This window comes from Leiobunum rupestre, chromosome 3, assembly GCF_980474605.1.
Source record: "Leiobunum rupestre chromosome 3, qqLeiRupe1.1.hap1, whole genome shotgun sequence".
Classification (NCBI taxonomy): Eukaryota; Metazoa; Arthropoda; class Arachnida; order Opiliones; family Sclerosomatidae; genus Leiobunum; species Leiobunum rupestre.
The window spans coordinates 54,504,765-54,521,911 of NC_143386.1; the positions used below are offsets into that span (position 1 = coordinate 54,504,765).

At 34.0% G+C, this 17,147-nt stretch overlaps 1 protein-coding gene across 1 annotated transcript in view; it reads left to right on the forward strand.

Moving 5' to 3' along the window:
• The window catches only part of LOC149952639 (pleckstrin homology domain-containing family H member 1), a 256,498-nt gene that overhangs the window by 141,953 nt on the left and 97,398 nt on the right, over positions 1-17,147 (forward strand). The window contains exon 3 of the mRNA XM_090168671.1: positions 2,176-2,238. Coding sequence (XP_090024797.1) covers positions 2,176-2,238 — 63 coding nt within the window. The remainder of the gene's footprint in view (positions 1-2,175; positions 2,239-17,147) is intronic.

Below are 17,147 nucleotides of genomic sequence, written 5' to 3' on the forward strand. Positions count from 1 at the left end.
CCCAAAAGGTCAGGAAGAAGTCAGGGAATTTGAAAATGACCCCAAAAGGTCCGGGAAATGTCAGGGAATTTGAAAATGGCCCCAAAAGGTCCGGGGAAAATCAGCGAATTTGAAAATGGCCCCGAAAGGTCCGGGAAAAGTCAGGGAATTTGAAAACGGCCCCGAAAGGTCCGGGAAAAGTCAGGGAATTGAAAACCGCCCGAAAGGTCCGGGAAAAGTCAGGGAATTTGAAAATGGCCCCAAAAGGTCCGGGGGAAATTAGGGAATTTGAAAACGGCCCGGGAAACTTCAGGGAATTTGAAAATGGCCCCAAAAGGTCCGGGAAAATTCAGGGAATTTCTAAAATGGCCTCAGAAAATCAGGCAAATACATTTTTGGACGATGTATTAAAAATACATGTATGAAATATTTTGCAAGATTGTACAAAAATGGTCAGAGGAAATTTGTCAAATTGGTCAGGAAAAACCTGGAAAAGTCGGGGAAATTAATTAATTCAACAGGCGTCTCTGCAAAACACCGACTATTTAACACCATCTATTGGCAGCGGCTATTTGGTTTTAGTTGTGGATTTCAAATTTTACACTCACCTGGTAAAAAGTAAAACTATCATGTACCATTGTTACTTCAGAGTAAATCGACCTTCAAAAGATAATTTCTACAATAATGAAAAACGATTCAAAACGGCAATCAAGAAAGCCCCAAAAATAAGGTAGATGGCGCAAAAAGCCGTATCTTTTCCCGTATTTTCCAACCTCCACGCTCTTTCAACCCACCCCACCTCGATTCTCTGACTTCTTGGTTGAGCAAGACTCTCGTTCTGTACTCCCTGATATTGGAACCCAATTAAGACAGTGCACTTAATAATTGAAGAGTCCCTTTGGTTTTAGCCTTTAGCAAATGCTCTACTGAATATTTGGATTAACTTGGTGTACGAAAGTTTGCTTTGGTTTGGTCGTATGAGTTCGAGGATTTAATGAGATACCTGTAGTATGTAGTAGTATGTTTTCGCGTGCGAGTTGCATTAGGTTTTGAAACTACTTTTCTCTCTACTAGCGGAAGAATGTTAACCGCCACTATAGCCAATGTTTCCATGATCCCCTGTAGATAATCTCCGCCTACACGAAGAGAGAGCGTATAAACATATCCAAGTGTCTTCCCCCCTAACGGGCAGAAAGGGGGGAAAAAAGCACGCGGAAAGGCGAAGGGGCGTGGCTTAGCTTCCGGGGTACCACGAGGCGAACAGTCGCGTATTCTCTGTTGAGCCAAATGCACTCTTGACTAGAGATAATGAGAATTTTATTTGGCGCGAATCTCTCGAGAATTGTAGAAAAGGTTTGCGAATTTTTAGCCGACTTTACTCTTCGTATCTGTCGCCGCATCTTTACCCTTTCGCGAGTTGCTCCAAGAATTTTAATTATGTATCGGGATTAAGTTCGGAGTTTCTACTCTCGTTAAATATCCAAAAACGGGCTATTGCGTGCAAACTGTAGCCATAAGCGTGTTGGTAATCCCCTCTTCTCTTGGTCGTTATCTACGCTCGTACACCTTTAGAGGGTTATGCGCTTCCGGTTGCCGACGTTACAGCCCAAACCTAAATTATACAATATTTGTTGTGATCCTTTTAACAATTTAACCATTCGCAGGGTTAGCAACAACTAGCCAGGCCACTTTTAACCGTATTTAACCACTAAGAAAAATCTATGACTTAGAAAAAGCCTTTTTTTTGCCAACCCTGACTATTTGAGTAAAATAAATTAAGCAATTTTTTTATTACTACGTCTTTAAGTCATGGAAATATCTTAAGTTAGTTTTGACATGGAGTTCAAAATTTCAAATAATATGTTTGTTGACATCTTGCTAGTATCTGGATTGGTTAGAATTCCTATCACATATAATTGAGGTAGTTTTTAAGTCTATATCTTAGAATTGAGGTAGTTTTGGCTATTTAATAAATCATCTAGAATTGAGGTAGTTTTTGCTATTTAATATATCACCTAAAATTGAGGTAGTTTGTAAGTCTATCGCGTATAAAATTGAGGTCGGTTTTAGGTTGATAGCGCAGTAATTTGTTTTAAGCATAAATAAATAATTTTTAGAATTTGATTTTTGTATAGTTACGTACGATGTTGAAATGATTTACAAATTAATAAGATATTTTTTCTTTCTGTTTGACAGCTCGCTGATTTGGAACGAAGAGTGGTCGAAGCCGAGAAAAGAGCCGAAGCAGCTGAGCAAAGGGTGAGTCTTCTCTTTCATTGTTCCAAATTTAAAAAAGTGTGTTCGTTTAAAATTTAAGTATTATTATTCGGGCTTCACCTGTTGCAATAGGCTTTTCTATAAAGTAGCATTGGCCTTCTTGTTTAGATGTATTGGGCGCGTCACTCCTGACGTAGAATTGACGTTTCACTATGATAGCCCTAGGAAATTTCGACGAGTAGCCCTTTTTACACAATCCTTAGGGATTTGCGTGTATTACGATCACCTACTGTGTAGCCGCCGCCGCCGCCGCCGCCGCCGTACACACAATTGCTCGAGGTACGTTAGTAGTACAAAGGAGATTTATATCTCAATCAGTAGGCACTATTATAGTTATATCTTGTTATAAAGATCTAACCTTCAAAACTGATCTGAACTCCTACGTATCTCGTAACGAAAGCGATACATCAAAACAAGTTCGGCATCGGCAAGCGTAATGACTTTATAGAAAGGACTATTAGTCTTTTGATATCAAAATCTGCAAAATTATTTTAGAAATTTTAGACATCTTCGTTCGCTCAACCAATTATTAAACAAAATACTATTTAAAAATCAAGGAATTTTACTCCATAAGTACAAGAAGCCTGTAATTTTCCTTCATTTTGCAAAATATACCTCCTATAAAACCCTTTAAATCGCCTACAAATTTCCTATTTTCCCTATCAGATTTTTTTGAGTTTCCTGTGGTCACCTCTGTTATCGCCATATAGTGTTGTAAGTCGGAAAATGACCGAGGCCTTTTTCCGGACAATTTTCCGTATTTTCCGAAAAATAAAAAAAATTCATTTCATGATTAGTCTAATATTGTTGTAAATTTAAATAAAGCGGTATTTTCTCCTCATATTTTTACAATCTAAAAGTAAAACTAAACCTCTAGACTAGCTTTAAACTGATTAACAATGAACACTATTATTGTTTTGTAGTATGTTTACTGTTATTAGACATTTTAAATCGATAAAAAGTAAAACCCTTAAAAAGTAATTTATGATTCAATTTTTCATTTTTCCGATAATTTTTCCGGAAAATTAACAACACTATCGCTATATTTAATTTGGGATGGACACATCTTGTAATAGTCGCGTGTCACGGACCTATCGCCTCAATGGGCGGTTCGATATCTGGACTGAGGCAGGAAATTGTTAGCGAGACTTTAAAAAAAGCCACGCTGAAAGGATGTGAGTAGGAGGGCGGTATGTTTGAAGTGACCCATCGGGAGCATACCGGTAAAAATCTCTGACGTACTTCCGGACTTGTCACGCGGCTCGACTGACCTAACCGGAAATAGATGGAATGCTATTTCCGTTCCCTCTGATTCGTTTTCGGACGGAGGCCCCTCTCAGTTACACCCTTCTCTGATTGATTTAACAGGCTACTTATTTCGGGCCCTTAAGGGATATTTATAACGTTTTATGTTCTTCAAAAAAAAGAAAATTGATTTAATTTAAATCGGATTTTTATTGATTTTTATCGACTTTTTATTGTTTTTTTTGTGTATTTTTCTTTAAAAATGTAGTGAAAACTAAAATGGTAATTTATTTTAAATATATTTAATAATTACAGGGCCCCCAGAGGTCCTATAATTCCTATAAAATCCTATATTTTCAAAAATGTCCTATAACCTCCTATATTTCCAAAAAAAGAAAAAATTTATTTAATTTAAATCGGATTTTTATTGATTTTTATCGACTTTTTTATTGATTTTTTGTGTATTTTTCTTTAAAAATGTAATGTGAACTAAAATTGTAATATATTTTAAATATATTTAATCATTACAGGGCCCCCAGAGGTCCTATAAATCCTATAAAATCCTATATTTTCAAAAATGTCCTATAACATCCTATATTTTTACCAAAATCCCCCAAAAGTCCTATAAAATCCTATAGTTTTGATATTTTGCCCATTTCAAATCCAACCACTCAGTTAAATTGCTAGATTTAGCTATACAGGGTGTCCAGTAAAAATTGAACCAGGGCGAATATCTCAAAATCTGTTTTAGGTACGAATTTGAAATTTGCATGTCGCATAGAGTGTGCAGGGGGAACCCTACTGCGGAAATGTCGATGACCTTGAACCATGTCTTCAAGGTCATCCAAAAACTAACTCGAGAACCGTAAGTGTTACAAAGTTGGTTCCAATTAGAAAAGTGTTCCACGTGACTTGTTATGTACAAATAGCTTTGAGTTGATCGGATTTGACCAATAGAAAACCGAGAAATGCTAGATGGAAAACAAGAATGTGTCGAAAGCGAGGTTCGTGAGCTGATAACACTAAAGATACTCGTGTTAGAGTACTGAAATTTGCTACACATCCTCATCAGGATTGAGGGTCTTTAGTTTAAAAATTTCAATGACCTTGAACCATGTCTTCAAGGTCACCCAAAAACAAACGCGAGAACCGTAAGTGTTAGAAAGTTGTGACGGTTACTCATCCCTGTTTAAATTGATTTTTTTCGGGAAAAAAATTAAACAAAGAAATTTACTGGTTAATATTTCGGAAAATGATTAAAAAACATGTATTATTCGTAAAATGTGAGCTTTAATTCGAAAAAAACGTTGTTTTTCCGATTAGTCTTACAAATTTATCAAAAAATTAATCGGATAATACAGAAATATAAATTACTTGATCAAAACGTTTTACGAATAATTTTAAGAGCTTTATCTATTGAATAAAAGTTAAAAATCCCCGACCTCTAGAAAGTTGGTTCCAATTAGAAAAGTGTTCCACGTCTTCAAGGTCATTAAATTTTACAAACTTGAAAAACTCCCACCATAATAAGTTTGTCTAGCAAATTTCGATGTAACACGAATTGGTTTCGAGTTATGTGCGTTTTCTTTCAATTTTCTTTTTAACGACCTTTGTGATTTTGAAAAACAGTTCCTCGACTTCCTATTGGTTAAATTCGATCAATTCAAAGCTAATTAGACCTACAATGTGACGTTAAACACTTTTCTAATTGGAACCAAATTTTTAACACTTACGGTTCTCGCGTTTGTTTTTTGGGTGACCTTGAAGACATGGTTCAAGGTCATTGAAATTTTTAAACTCAAGACCCTCAATCCTGATGAGGATGTGTAGCAAATTTCAGTACTCTAACACGAGTATCTTTAGTGTTATCAGCTCACGAAACTCGCTTTCGACACATTCTTGTTTTTCATCTAGCATTTCTCGGCTTCCTATTGGTCAAATCCGATCAACTCAAAGTTATTTGTACATAAAAAGTCACGTGGAACACTTTTCTAATTGGAACCAACTTTGTAACACTTACGGTTCTCGAGTTAGTTTTTGAATGACCTTGAAGACATGGTTCAAGGTCATCGACATTTTCGCAGTAGGGCTCCCCCTGCACACTCTATGCGACATGCAAATTTCAAATTCGTACCTAAAACAGATTTTGAGATATTCGCCCTGGTTCATTTTTAGTGGACACCCTGTATAGGATAAATTCCTATACCAAGTCATTCTAGTTTATACTTTTGTTATTGTTAACATGGTTAGCTACTAGTATATTTTTATGATAAAATGGTTAAATAGTTTCAATTTTTTAAGGGAAAATCAAGGATTTATTTATCTAAATATAGATTTGGTTTTAAAGGCATTAAGTTAGTAAATGGAATAGCATATATAGTCCTATAAAATCCTATCATATTGTAAAAATAGTCCTATAAAGTCCTATATTTTTAGAAATATAATCCTATTTTTCCTTGAGAAGATTTGAGTGGATGCCCTGTCATTACTTGCAATTTACTTCCTTATGGGGAACGGCCAAGCTTTTCCAAATATGGCCTTATTTCCGTATCAAAAGATTAACAAGACGTTCAATATACTAACACGTACCTTTTTTTGTCTTGAAAAAATAGCTTCTGGCCCAAAAAGTTTAAACGAAAAATAACGCCAGGTTTGAATTTTCGCCGCCATCTTAGGGGCTGCTGCCAGCGCCCCTAACCCCGTATGAGCGATTTGCGAACTATCCTATCTTTTAAAATCGCGCAATATAGACTTAAGTATCTTATAACTGGAACGCGCCGCGCGTGCAAAACAAATTTTTTGCGTCTTCAGCAGCGCGCGCTTTTACGTTGTTTTTCTGCCTCACCGACTTCTCACCAGGTGTCGCGGCGGACGCGCGCTTTTCAATTTCCCGAAATTTCTTTATTTTATTAAAAATTAACCACTCAGTATTTTTTGATGCGGTTTTCGCCGTATATTTTAGTTTTTAATGGGCTATAGGGCTATCTAACTGGTTAAAGCTTGACCGTTCCCCTTTAAATTTAATTGGTTTAAATAGGACAACCCTGATTATATCCACTCTTTAATTAACTCTGCTTTGGTAAATACGTTAATAATTTTATTAAAGTGATTGTTCAAAGAAATCATTGATTTGTATCAAAAATTGTACTTCTGTGGAGTTGTCAAAATGGTGCTCTCACATATAACCGAATTCCCATTAGGCCGAATCAATAAACAGCGCTGAAAACGTAAAAAAGACCAACAACGTTTGGGGAAACTAAAATATATTTATTTATTTAAAAACGATAGGCCTTCAAGTCGAATTTACAAGTTAAAACTAACGGAATATATATACACGGTGTTTCAAAAGGTTATGCAAAAACAAGCACGGGGATGCGCCGGTTCGGGTACCTTTCCTGGTAGAGACGTTGAGCAGCCAAAGCATTGCCATCCGCCGGTCCATACACGAAATGAATATCCGCCAGTTCTTCCGAAGTGAACTCCATTGTTGCAGTTTGAAAGAAATCGCGGTCCATCACGACTTTAAATACTGTTTAAGTTTACTTTTTTACGCTGGTTACCTCGATTTGTTTACAAAGTCCTTTTTAACCTATCGCGTTTCCCTGCGCTTGTTGCAGCCTACTTCCAGGGGCAAGTAGGCCACACTTTGAAGCTCTCTGGCGCTCTTTTAACTCATCGTAGGAAAATGGGAAAAAACAGGCATACTTCTCAACTCACCCCTACAACTCCTTCAAGATTTTAAAATTAGTCGTATTTTCTTATGTTTTGAATTTTTATAAAAGGGTTTTTCAGAAATCGTTGAAGATAGATAATTTTAAACATTTTAGATAATTTTAAACATTTTAGATAATTTTAAACATTTTAGATAATTTTAAACATATTTTAGATAATTTTAAACATTTTAGATAATTTTAAACATACTTTAGATAATTTTAAACATATTATAGATATGTTTTAAACGTATTTTAGATAATTTTAATCGTATTTTAAATAATTTTTAACGTATTTTCGATAATTTTTAACGTATTTTCGATAATTTTTAACATATTTTAGATAATTTTTTACGTATTTTAGATAATGTTTAACATATTTTAGATAATGTTTAACATATTTTAGATAATGTTTAACATATTTTAGATAACGTTTAACATATTTTAGATAATTTTTAACGTATTTTAGATAATGTTTAACATATTTTAGATAACAAATTGTGGGAAAAGTCAGGGAATTTGAAAATGATTCCCAATGGTCAGGGAAAAGTCAGGGAATTTGAAAATGATTCCCAATGGTCAGGGAATAGTCAGGGAAATTTAAAATGGTCCGAAATAGTAAGGGAATTTTTAAATGACCCCATAAATAAATCCGGAACATAAATTTTTGAAAAATGTCTTAAAAATAAATAATTATAATTTTACCTCAAAACATAAATTTATTCTACAAAAATGGTCAGGGAAATTTGTCAATTTAGTCGGGGAAATCCTGGAAATGTCAGGGACTTTTATTCCGGAAATTTTGTACGAACCCTGTTAAAACATGCAGTATTTTCAAAAGTCAATTTCGAAACCACTTAATATTTACGTAATTCGTATAACCACCATTTATTGTTTGTAAAATCTTGAATATCATTTTTCGGCTACGAATAATCTCATGAAATTTTTTGTAATAATCTGTAATATTAATAACATTGATCTAAAATAATCAGTGTTTTGAATCTCCGTGGAATCACCTTAACCAGGAACTAAATTTATTTAAAACTATCTTGCATTTCATTTCAATTATGCACCAATTAAATTTGATATCAAAAGAACTCATTTGCTTAAAAATCAATAAATTCCAAAAAATCGATTGATACGATTTTATTTTAAATTCGAATAAATGTCAAACTATCTAAATATTTATATATTTCAACCTGACATAACAAATTGCTTTTTTTAAATAAAAATTATAGCGTGCAATAAAATCTTGATATCATTAGGACTACATTTTACGGTTTTTCTTTTATAGTAAATTATGCACGATATATATGTTTTACTCCACCATTCAGTATTTTCTCTCGTCTTTAAAAATATTAGAAAATAGAACTGAATTTAAATATAGCATTATCGGTATAGAACGTGAAAGCTATTTAGAGTAATCCCCGTTGCGAAATAAATCAATAACAATGCCAGCCTTGGAAACAATACGCGAGAAATCATGGAGAGCATTATCTTGACGGAGACTGCAGTGCGGGGAAGACGTACTCGCGGCTTGAGAAGTATTTGTTTACAGTGCAAGTGGAGGAGAGAGCTTTCTTTCCGACGTCACTTCAAATTTAATCCTAGCCGGTTACGATACGCACTATACCCGATCCACTCTTTACCCTTTACTAACCGGTAAATCTGACTCTTTTTGGTAAGCCTTACTAGTCTTGCTAGAGGCAGATAAGACTTAAAAACCTCCCATTTTTTTCGAATAGGAAGAGAATGGGGAAAAAAAGCAATTTCCTAGCATTTGTATTCTTGAAATAGAACTAACTCGATTTGTTGAACGCCGCCACCAAAAAAAGGCGCTCCACTTCGATTTTCCCTTCCCAAAAATTCATTACCTTTTTTGGGCTTTTATGCACTCTAGTCCGTCTTTTTAATGTATAAAGTTTATGGGTTTCAACGTGCGTTCTTATGAAAAATCATATATAGCCCTAATGAATCTTTTGAAGTGTACCTTTAGTTTTTAATGTACCTTATTTTGGACAGAAATTTGTTTGGTTTTAGCGTTGCCTTTTATAAAATTTATAAATCTTGGACTCGTAGTTGTCTAATTTAGTATCTATTGATATTTGTTAAATATAGCTAGTGTTCGGCATTCGATTAATTTTTATCCATGAATAAAATAAGCTCGGCGATATTTAAATAATATTTATTTAAATAACCAATAGTTGAATAAAAATTGTAAAATGTTTAAATAATCGAAAGTGAATAAGCCTATTATTTAAATAAAACAAACAATTATTTAAATAAATACCACTTTTATTCAAATAAATGCTTGGTTGCGTAAAAAAACATAATTAAATAAGTGAAAATTATATTCTTTTTACCAACGTTTTTTAAATAAATCGGAAAATTTGTGGATAATGAATAAACAATTCCGAGCACTAAATATAGCTGCGTTTTGAACCATACAGGGTTTTCTGATTTATATCAACTATTTAAATCATGACTTCAATCAAAATCCTTCGTTATATTTTTATCAATAATGTATTTATATTTCTACTTAGGCCGAATGTCCTATGTTTAAATAAAATTTCATTGGTTCCCGAAAAGTAGTTGATTCAGCAATACCAATGCAGAAAAAATTAATGAATAAAATAAAGTTAAATGTAACTAAGAAGATTAAATGAATTTTTAGTGTACATTACTTATGCACGAAATTTTATAAATCAATTTTCCAGGGAAAAACCTAGTTTAAAAAACTAATTTGATAAATGAATAAAATCATATTTAAATAAAATACATCAGTTAAAAAATTTCGACTACTTACGTACAAAATCAACGAAACTTTATTTACGCAATTTAATTCGTTAAAAACAAGGATTTTACTGACGACGACTAGTTTTGCGTCTATTCAGGAGAATTTTATTGCCTAAATAAAATTATTTTAATTTATTAATTTATATAAAATATTTATATTTTTTCTATTTTGTTAAAAAAATATTTGATAAACATACGCATATAGTTTTATAAGAAGGTAATATTATAAATATCTCAAAATTTCTTAGTTCAATTTAGTGGTAAAATTTACGTTATTTATAATAGTGTTGTTAATTTTGCGGAAAAATGAAATGCGGGAAAATTTCCAGAAAATTTTCCGCAAATCGGAAAAACAAAAATTTGAAACAAATTACTTTTTAAAGGTTTTTAACTTTTTATCGATATAAAATGTCTAATATCAGAAAACATACAACAAAACATTAATAGTGTTACATTGTTAATCAGTTTAAACTAGTCTAGAGGTTTAGTTTTAATTTTAGATTCGAAAAAATTAGGCGAAAATAGCACTTTATTTAAATTTGCAAACAATATATTAGACTAATCATGGAATGAAAACTTGTTTTTTTTTCGGAAACATTTTCCTACTTACAACACTATTTTTATACAATTAAAAAATAGTAGAGTTATTAGAAAACTCAATTATACGATAAAAAATATATATTGATACTAGGGTAGAAAAAAAATCCATTATACAAAATTATTCTATTCGTGGAAATATCTCGGTCCGAATCGAGATTTGAGAGGAAAGGGGGTTTACATTTTTATAATCTCCTTCTCCAAATCTATCCCGAGCCCCTCTCGGGTCCTACCACCCCTCTTTCTCCCTCTCGTCTCGATTTTCATCGCTCCTGCGGGAGAGATTTCGGGGGCGGCGGACGGTGGGGCTTCCACCCCCCGGCATTACGTCGTCTAAAAAAAAGCCGACCAAAATAAGATGAGGGGTTCCCCCCCGGAAGAGCGTTATATTGAGATGGCGCGTTGGAATGGGATGGAGAAACCATGGAGTTTCCATGGTTACCATAGTTACATCCCAAAAATCTAACCGCCCTCATTGTTTACCATCCCAGCCAGGTGATGGGGACTTTTCCGTCCGCCCCTGCCCCACCTCTTCCCCTTATTGCTCTTTCAGATTGAAAGATTCCCCCCCCCCCCGACCCGTTCGTTCTTGTCAGTTTAACGGGCTTGTCTGCCGCGTACCATCTGTGGGTTACCAGGCGAGTTAGTTAGTCTAGCGGCAGCTCCACTCTCCCGCTGTTTTTATTGGCACTTAATTTCAATTAAGCTTCCCGACGTGGGAGGTGACTGCCCGCGAGTTTTAGTACACCCGTAATTGGTTTTCTGGGAAAATTTCCAACTTCGTCGGTCCATTCGGTTATGCGCCGTCTTAAATTAAGGTTAAGTTTCAGCTCGAATTGGTTTTTATTTTATCTGTTTATGTCTGCGCTATTTGGTTAGATTGCCTTCGAGTTCTGACATCCGCTGTCCATAGGCCGTATATTATCGGTTGCAACCTTAGAAAGGAAGAAAAATGATACCAGTATTTGGCAAAGCGAGGGGTCGTCGCTTTATGAATCAGGCGGACAAATCGTAGGTAATCACGGGGAATCAATTAAAAAAATCATTAGACCAATAAGAAATCAGTGGAAATCACCGATATATTATGATAAATCAGTAGAAATCACCGATATGTTATGAGAAATCGGTTGAAATCACCGATACATTATAAGAAATCGGTTGAAATCACCGATGTATTATAAGAAATCAGTATAAATCACCGATATATCTTGTGATAAATCAGTGGAAATCACCGATATATTATGATAAATCAGTGGAAATCACCGATATATTATGATAAATCAGTGGAAATCACCGATATGTTATGAGAAATCAGTAGAAATCACCGATATATTATGAGAAATCAGTGAAAATCAGCGATATGTTATGAGAAATCAGTAGAAATCACCGATATATTATGATAAATCAGTAGAAATCACCAATATGTTATGATAAATCAGTAGAAATCACCAATATGTTATGATAAATCAGTGGAAATCACCGATATATTATGATAAATCAGTGGAAATCACCGATATATTATGATAAATCAGTGGAAATCACCGATATGTTATGAGAAATCAGTAGAAATCACCGATATATTATGAAAAATCAGTGGAAATCACCGATTTGTTATGATAAATCAGTAGTTCCTCGGGTGTTCCTCAATTCTGCTAATAGTCTGCTTATTATCTCAAAACGATTTATCTATTAGAATATTTCCCTTTCTGAGATTGCAACCTGTTATATAGTTAGATTTTGTTAGTTGATAAAATATTTTTTTCTTAAAAAAAATGTGTTTATTGCTTAAAGCATAATTCATTAATTTTAAACATTTTTTTAATTAAAATAAACAACTGAACATAAAAACGTTTGCTTAAAATACGTTTTGAACTATTTTTCATACTTATACTTATTTTACCATGAAAATAATTTAGTAAAGTAACTATCTTTATTAGATTCTCTTACGTCATCATTGTTGTCTTCCACGTCGTCTGTACACCAAATACACACATTTAAATTCGAAAATCGCCCAAAATCTCTAAAATGGGCAAATGCCCCACTTCCCGCGGTCCCGATCTCACAAATGTTAACAATGGCGGCGAGGGCATGATATTTCTAATCGATTGACGTATCATGTGTCTTTGTACCTCTAACGTACCGCGATAAATCGTGCGGACACAATACGTGAAACTAATACACAAATCCCCTGGATTGTGTGTAAAAACTGTTTGCCTTTCACTTTCTCCAACTATTTACTTTTAGTAAAAACTTACCTTGAGAACAACATTTTTTAAAGAAAATAGAGTTTTTAAATGGCTGTTTCAAACATGTTATAAATATTTGTTTTAAAACCATTTGGTTTAAAATTGCCAACCTCAGTTAATGGGCGGTTCAATGAGATCGATCCAGCAATTGACTTACGAGGAGACTACCCGAGGTGATAATCACCGATTTTGTTGAAACTAGGTGGGTATGTAGACCTTATGGTAACATGAAATTTCACCAAGGGAAAAGTTGCAATGGGCATTAGTTTTGCCATGGCAACCGAAAATGTTTTTGGCAACACAGTCTGTATATTGTCCCATTGAAAATAAAAATTGATCAATTTTTACATATTTTAATCAAATTGACCAAAATTCATCAAAATATCATAAAATTCATTACATTTGTCAATTTTGATCTATTTGTTTTTGGTTTTGAAATTTGAATTTTTTTTTAAATTTTTTCACAGGGGGCCTTAGAAGTGCTCAGATTCCCATGTTATTTTCAATGAGAAAATATACATACTGTGTTGTCAAAAACATTTTCGGTTGCCATGGCAAAACAAATGCCTATTACAATTTTTCCCTTGGTGAAATTTCATGTTACCATAAAGTCTACATACCCACCTAGTTTCAACCAAATCGGTGATTATCACCTCGGGTAGTCTCCTCGTTAGAAGTATTTATACACAGAGCCTGAACGCGCAAATTACTCTTTATATGGTTCTTGCCGCTTGGACTGAGTTTTTTCCTTATTTGTGGCACCACTCTTTTTAATCTGCTAACCGACCAACTGAAAATATTTTGTGCAGTGATCCTACTAATTTTACTTCACCAAGAATAGAGCTCGGAAAAATAGATAAATTAACCGTCAAAATTTCAATTAATCATAAAAAATTCGATTAACTGTTTATTTATGGATATTGTTCACGACTATTATACGATTTAATATGCAACCAATAGGCAAGAATGTATTTATTTATACTCAGGGAGAATGAATATGTCGAGATTATTTTTAGCGTTTCTCCAATTCCACCCGTTGGGGCCCCTGGTTTGCTCCTCCGCTTTAATAAAATCAAATATTACTGCAATCTCATTGGTTCTTAAAAATAAGGTTTTCGACGCGATTAACGCAGCTGCGAGGACGCAAAAAATAAGACCGCCTCCTTTTCCCCTCCCCCCCGCTTAGCGCGACGGGGTTAGGGGCTCAACGTGTCCGTCGATAGTCTCGACATATTCATTCTCCCTGAGTATAAATAAATACATTCTTGAAATAGGTTTTTATTCTGATAATTTTCTGATATGGATGTGAAAGAAATGAACGGAAAATTTCTGCTCGGAACGCCGAGCCCTAACCAAGAATATATTAGACCTTCATGTATACCTTGTAGGCTCCCAAAGAGAAAAATTTCAAGGGCCATTCGTTTTGCCATGGCAACCAAAAAGGTTTTTCAAAACTCAAGTTTAAACTAAATCTACGTAGAATAGCATGGGAAAATCACGGATTTTAACCCTTACGATTTTACCGAAATATTTTCGATTTTACCCATTTTTATCGATTTTACCCAATTTTATCAAGTTTACCCAATTGTTTTGCGAAAAATTTAATTTTTTAATTTTTTGAAAATGACTTTCCCATCGTCTCAAGCTAGTCAGTCATTCTCCCTAATTTAAAATAAATGTATTCTTGGTACAGGGGTAAGCTAATGATTTTTTTAATTTTGTAACCCGGCCACCTGTTTAAAGGCATTATAAGTCGCTAGATGACTTGGGTCTAAGTTGGTGCCTTGGGTATTAGCCTAGCTGATTAAAAAATAATAATATGTAGGCTTATGAATTAAATTGCCAATTTTAATCTAAACCTAAACCAATTATTTTCCTTAGCGAAAAACAGATATTGAATATTAAATTTAATTAATATGATTGTGCTTTTCGTATTCTGTTCACCAACGCTCATTCTCTGTAAAATTTTGTTTGTCAGCTGTGGGCGTTCCGATATTGTTGACGGTTCGCAAAACGTCATGCTGGTTTTGTTTTTATTGAATGGACTTTGAAAAAAGATGGATGTAATATTAGCCGAACCTCCAAATATTTACAATCCACGATTATATATATCTTTATTAACTATTAATATAAATCCAATATTTGGTATCCTGGTCGAAACAATCTCACCCGCAACGATTTATATAGATTATTGTTACGACGGTCACCATTACGATAAATCTACGCTTTCGATAAGAGAGTTTGAACCCTTTCTGTAGTCTAAATATGGCTTCGAATGACGTCTCTAAATCCCAATTTTCGTAATCGTTAAAATGGATTTTCAATATATATATTTTAATGATTGATACTTTCAAATATTATTCTTTTATGTAAATATACAGGGTGTTTTAATATACTAGGTCCCAGAAAATATTTAAGGTTTTTAAATAAAAATCGTACCTAGGTGGTCGACCCAAAGTGTTACATCAAAAACCTTAAAACAACCTAAATATGCGACTACGCAAATACTTGAACAAATATTTTCCTTAATTTTTGTTTTTATAATTTAGTGAATTTTAAAAACAAAATTTGTTTCTTAAAGGACGTATAAATATTTAATATTAATAAATTTTATTCAATAAATATTTAATTAATAACAAAAGGAATATTTCAAATTAGGTATATTTTGTATTTTGCACATATATTACATATATACAAATGTATATGAAGCTAATATTTGAAATAGAACGCAAATATTAACAAAATTAATTTATTCCTAAATTGATAACTCAATTAAAAAGTTCCAATTTCACGTACTTAAGACTCTAAGAACCTTAAAAGTAACATTAACATTAGCATAACTTAAAAGGAGTATAAAGTGTGGTGGATGTCCTTATTTGACATTTCTGACATCTGGTTTATCGGAAACCAGGAAAACCTATAATTCGTGGGGAAATCAGGAAATTTGAAAATGGCTCCAATCGTCAGGGAAAAGTTGGAAACCATTACTGAAATATAGGTAAAAAAATCGCAAAATTTTGCTTTAAAATAAGTTTTTTAAAATCTCCCGAAATGACCAACAAAACATGGAAAAATCAGGGAAGTTAATCTGGAAAAACTCTGGCAACCCTTCGGAAACCTTTACTGAAATATAGGTTAAAATATTGCAAAACTTTGCCACAAAAGAAGTGTTTTAAAACCTTCGGAAATGACCAAAAAAAACATGGAAAAATCCGGGAAGTTAAATCTGTAAAAACTGTGGCCACCCTGTAAGGACAACCCGCGTTAATCAAGTCGTAGCAGACGATATTTCGATTTAGAATTCTGGTACTCTTCCAAACCTTTCCTTTTCCAGTTTCGTAGTAAAATGCGTAGAAAATGTAGGTATCCTGTAGACCCTCTTTGGCGCTTCTACAATTGCACAGAGTTGGTCTCCTCCGCTATTCAAAATCCTTTGAAAAGGTATACTCTCTCTCTCTCTTAGCCTTTGTGGTACTTCTATATCCTTTGTAAACAGTGTCTCGTATCGGGCGGTTCGCTCTCTGATCCTCGCTCGAGGTCCGCGAGCCCACGATCGAGAGGTACGTCGACCGGCCTAAATTTACATTTTAAAGCTGTTCCGAGCATTTAGGAGGAACAACCGACCTCCTTATTTAAGAGACCACCGTTCTCTCCTTGTCTCACTTTTTTATTATTATTCACGCGGTGCTCGTGCAGTCGCTGAGTGAAATTTGGCGCGGGGGAAGAGAACGAGATGAAGGGGTGGCGAGGGGGCGGCGTTGTCATGGCAACCAGGTTTTTCCCATCACCCACCGACTCCGCCATTGATTTTAGTCTCTCTCTCTCTGGCAGATATAAAATTCTAGGCCTTGTCACACGCACCTTTCTCCTCTTCCCCTACAAACCCGCTTTCCCGCCTTGCTTTCCCCTCTCGCTTTCCCCCCCCCCCCCTCCGTTATTCCATGTTCCACCTTCGAACCTCGTATCTCCTTATTTTCAGAATTTCAGTTTCCTTCTCAGACGGTTGTTATACCTGACGGAGGCTGATTTGATTTGTAATTAATTTCCCTATTAATCCGAGTAAACGCGGTCTTGGGTTTTCTTTTGAAATGTTTCATCTGATTGGATCGTCGAATTTTAGATATTAATATAACCCAATATATTTTAGAACGATGATAAATTTTAATTATAATTTTTAAACAAAATCTCGTTTAGTAAAATTTATTATTTCTTTTTGAACTTCAACTATATAAATATTTTTTATTTTATGGTTTAACAATATTGATCTTAATTTTTTTTAAATATCTTTATACATTCA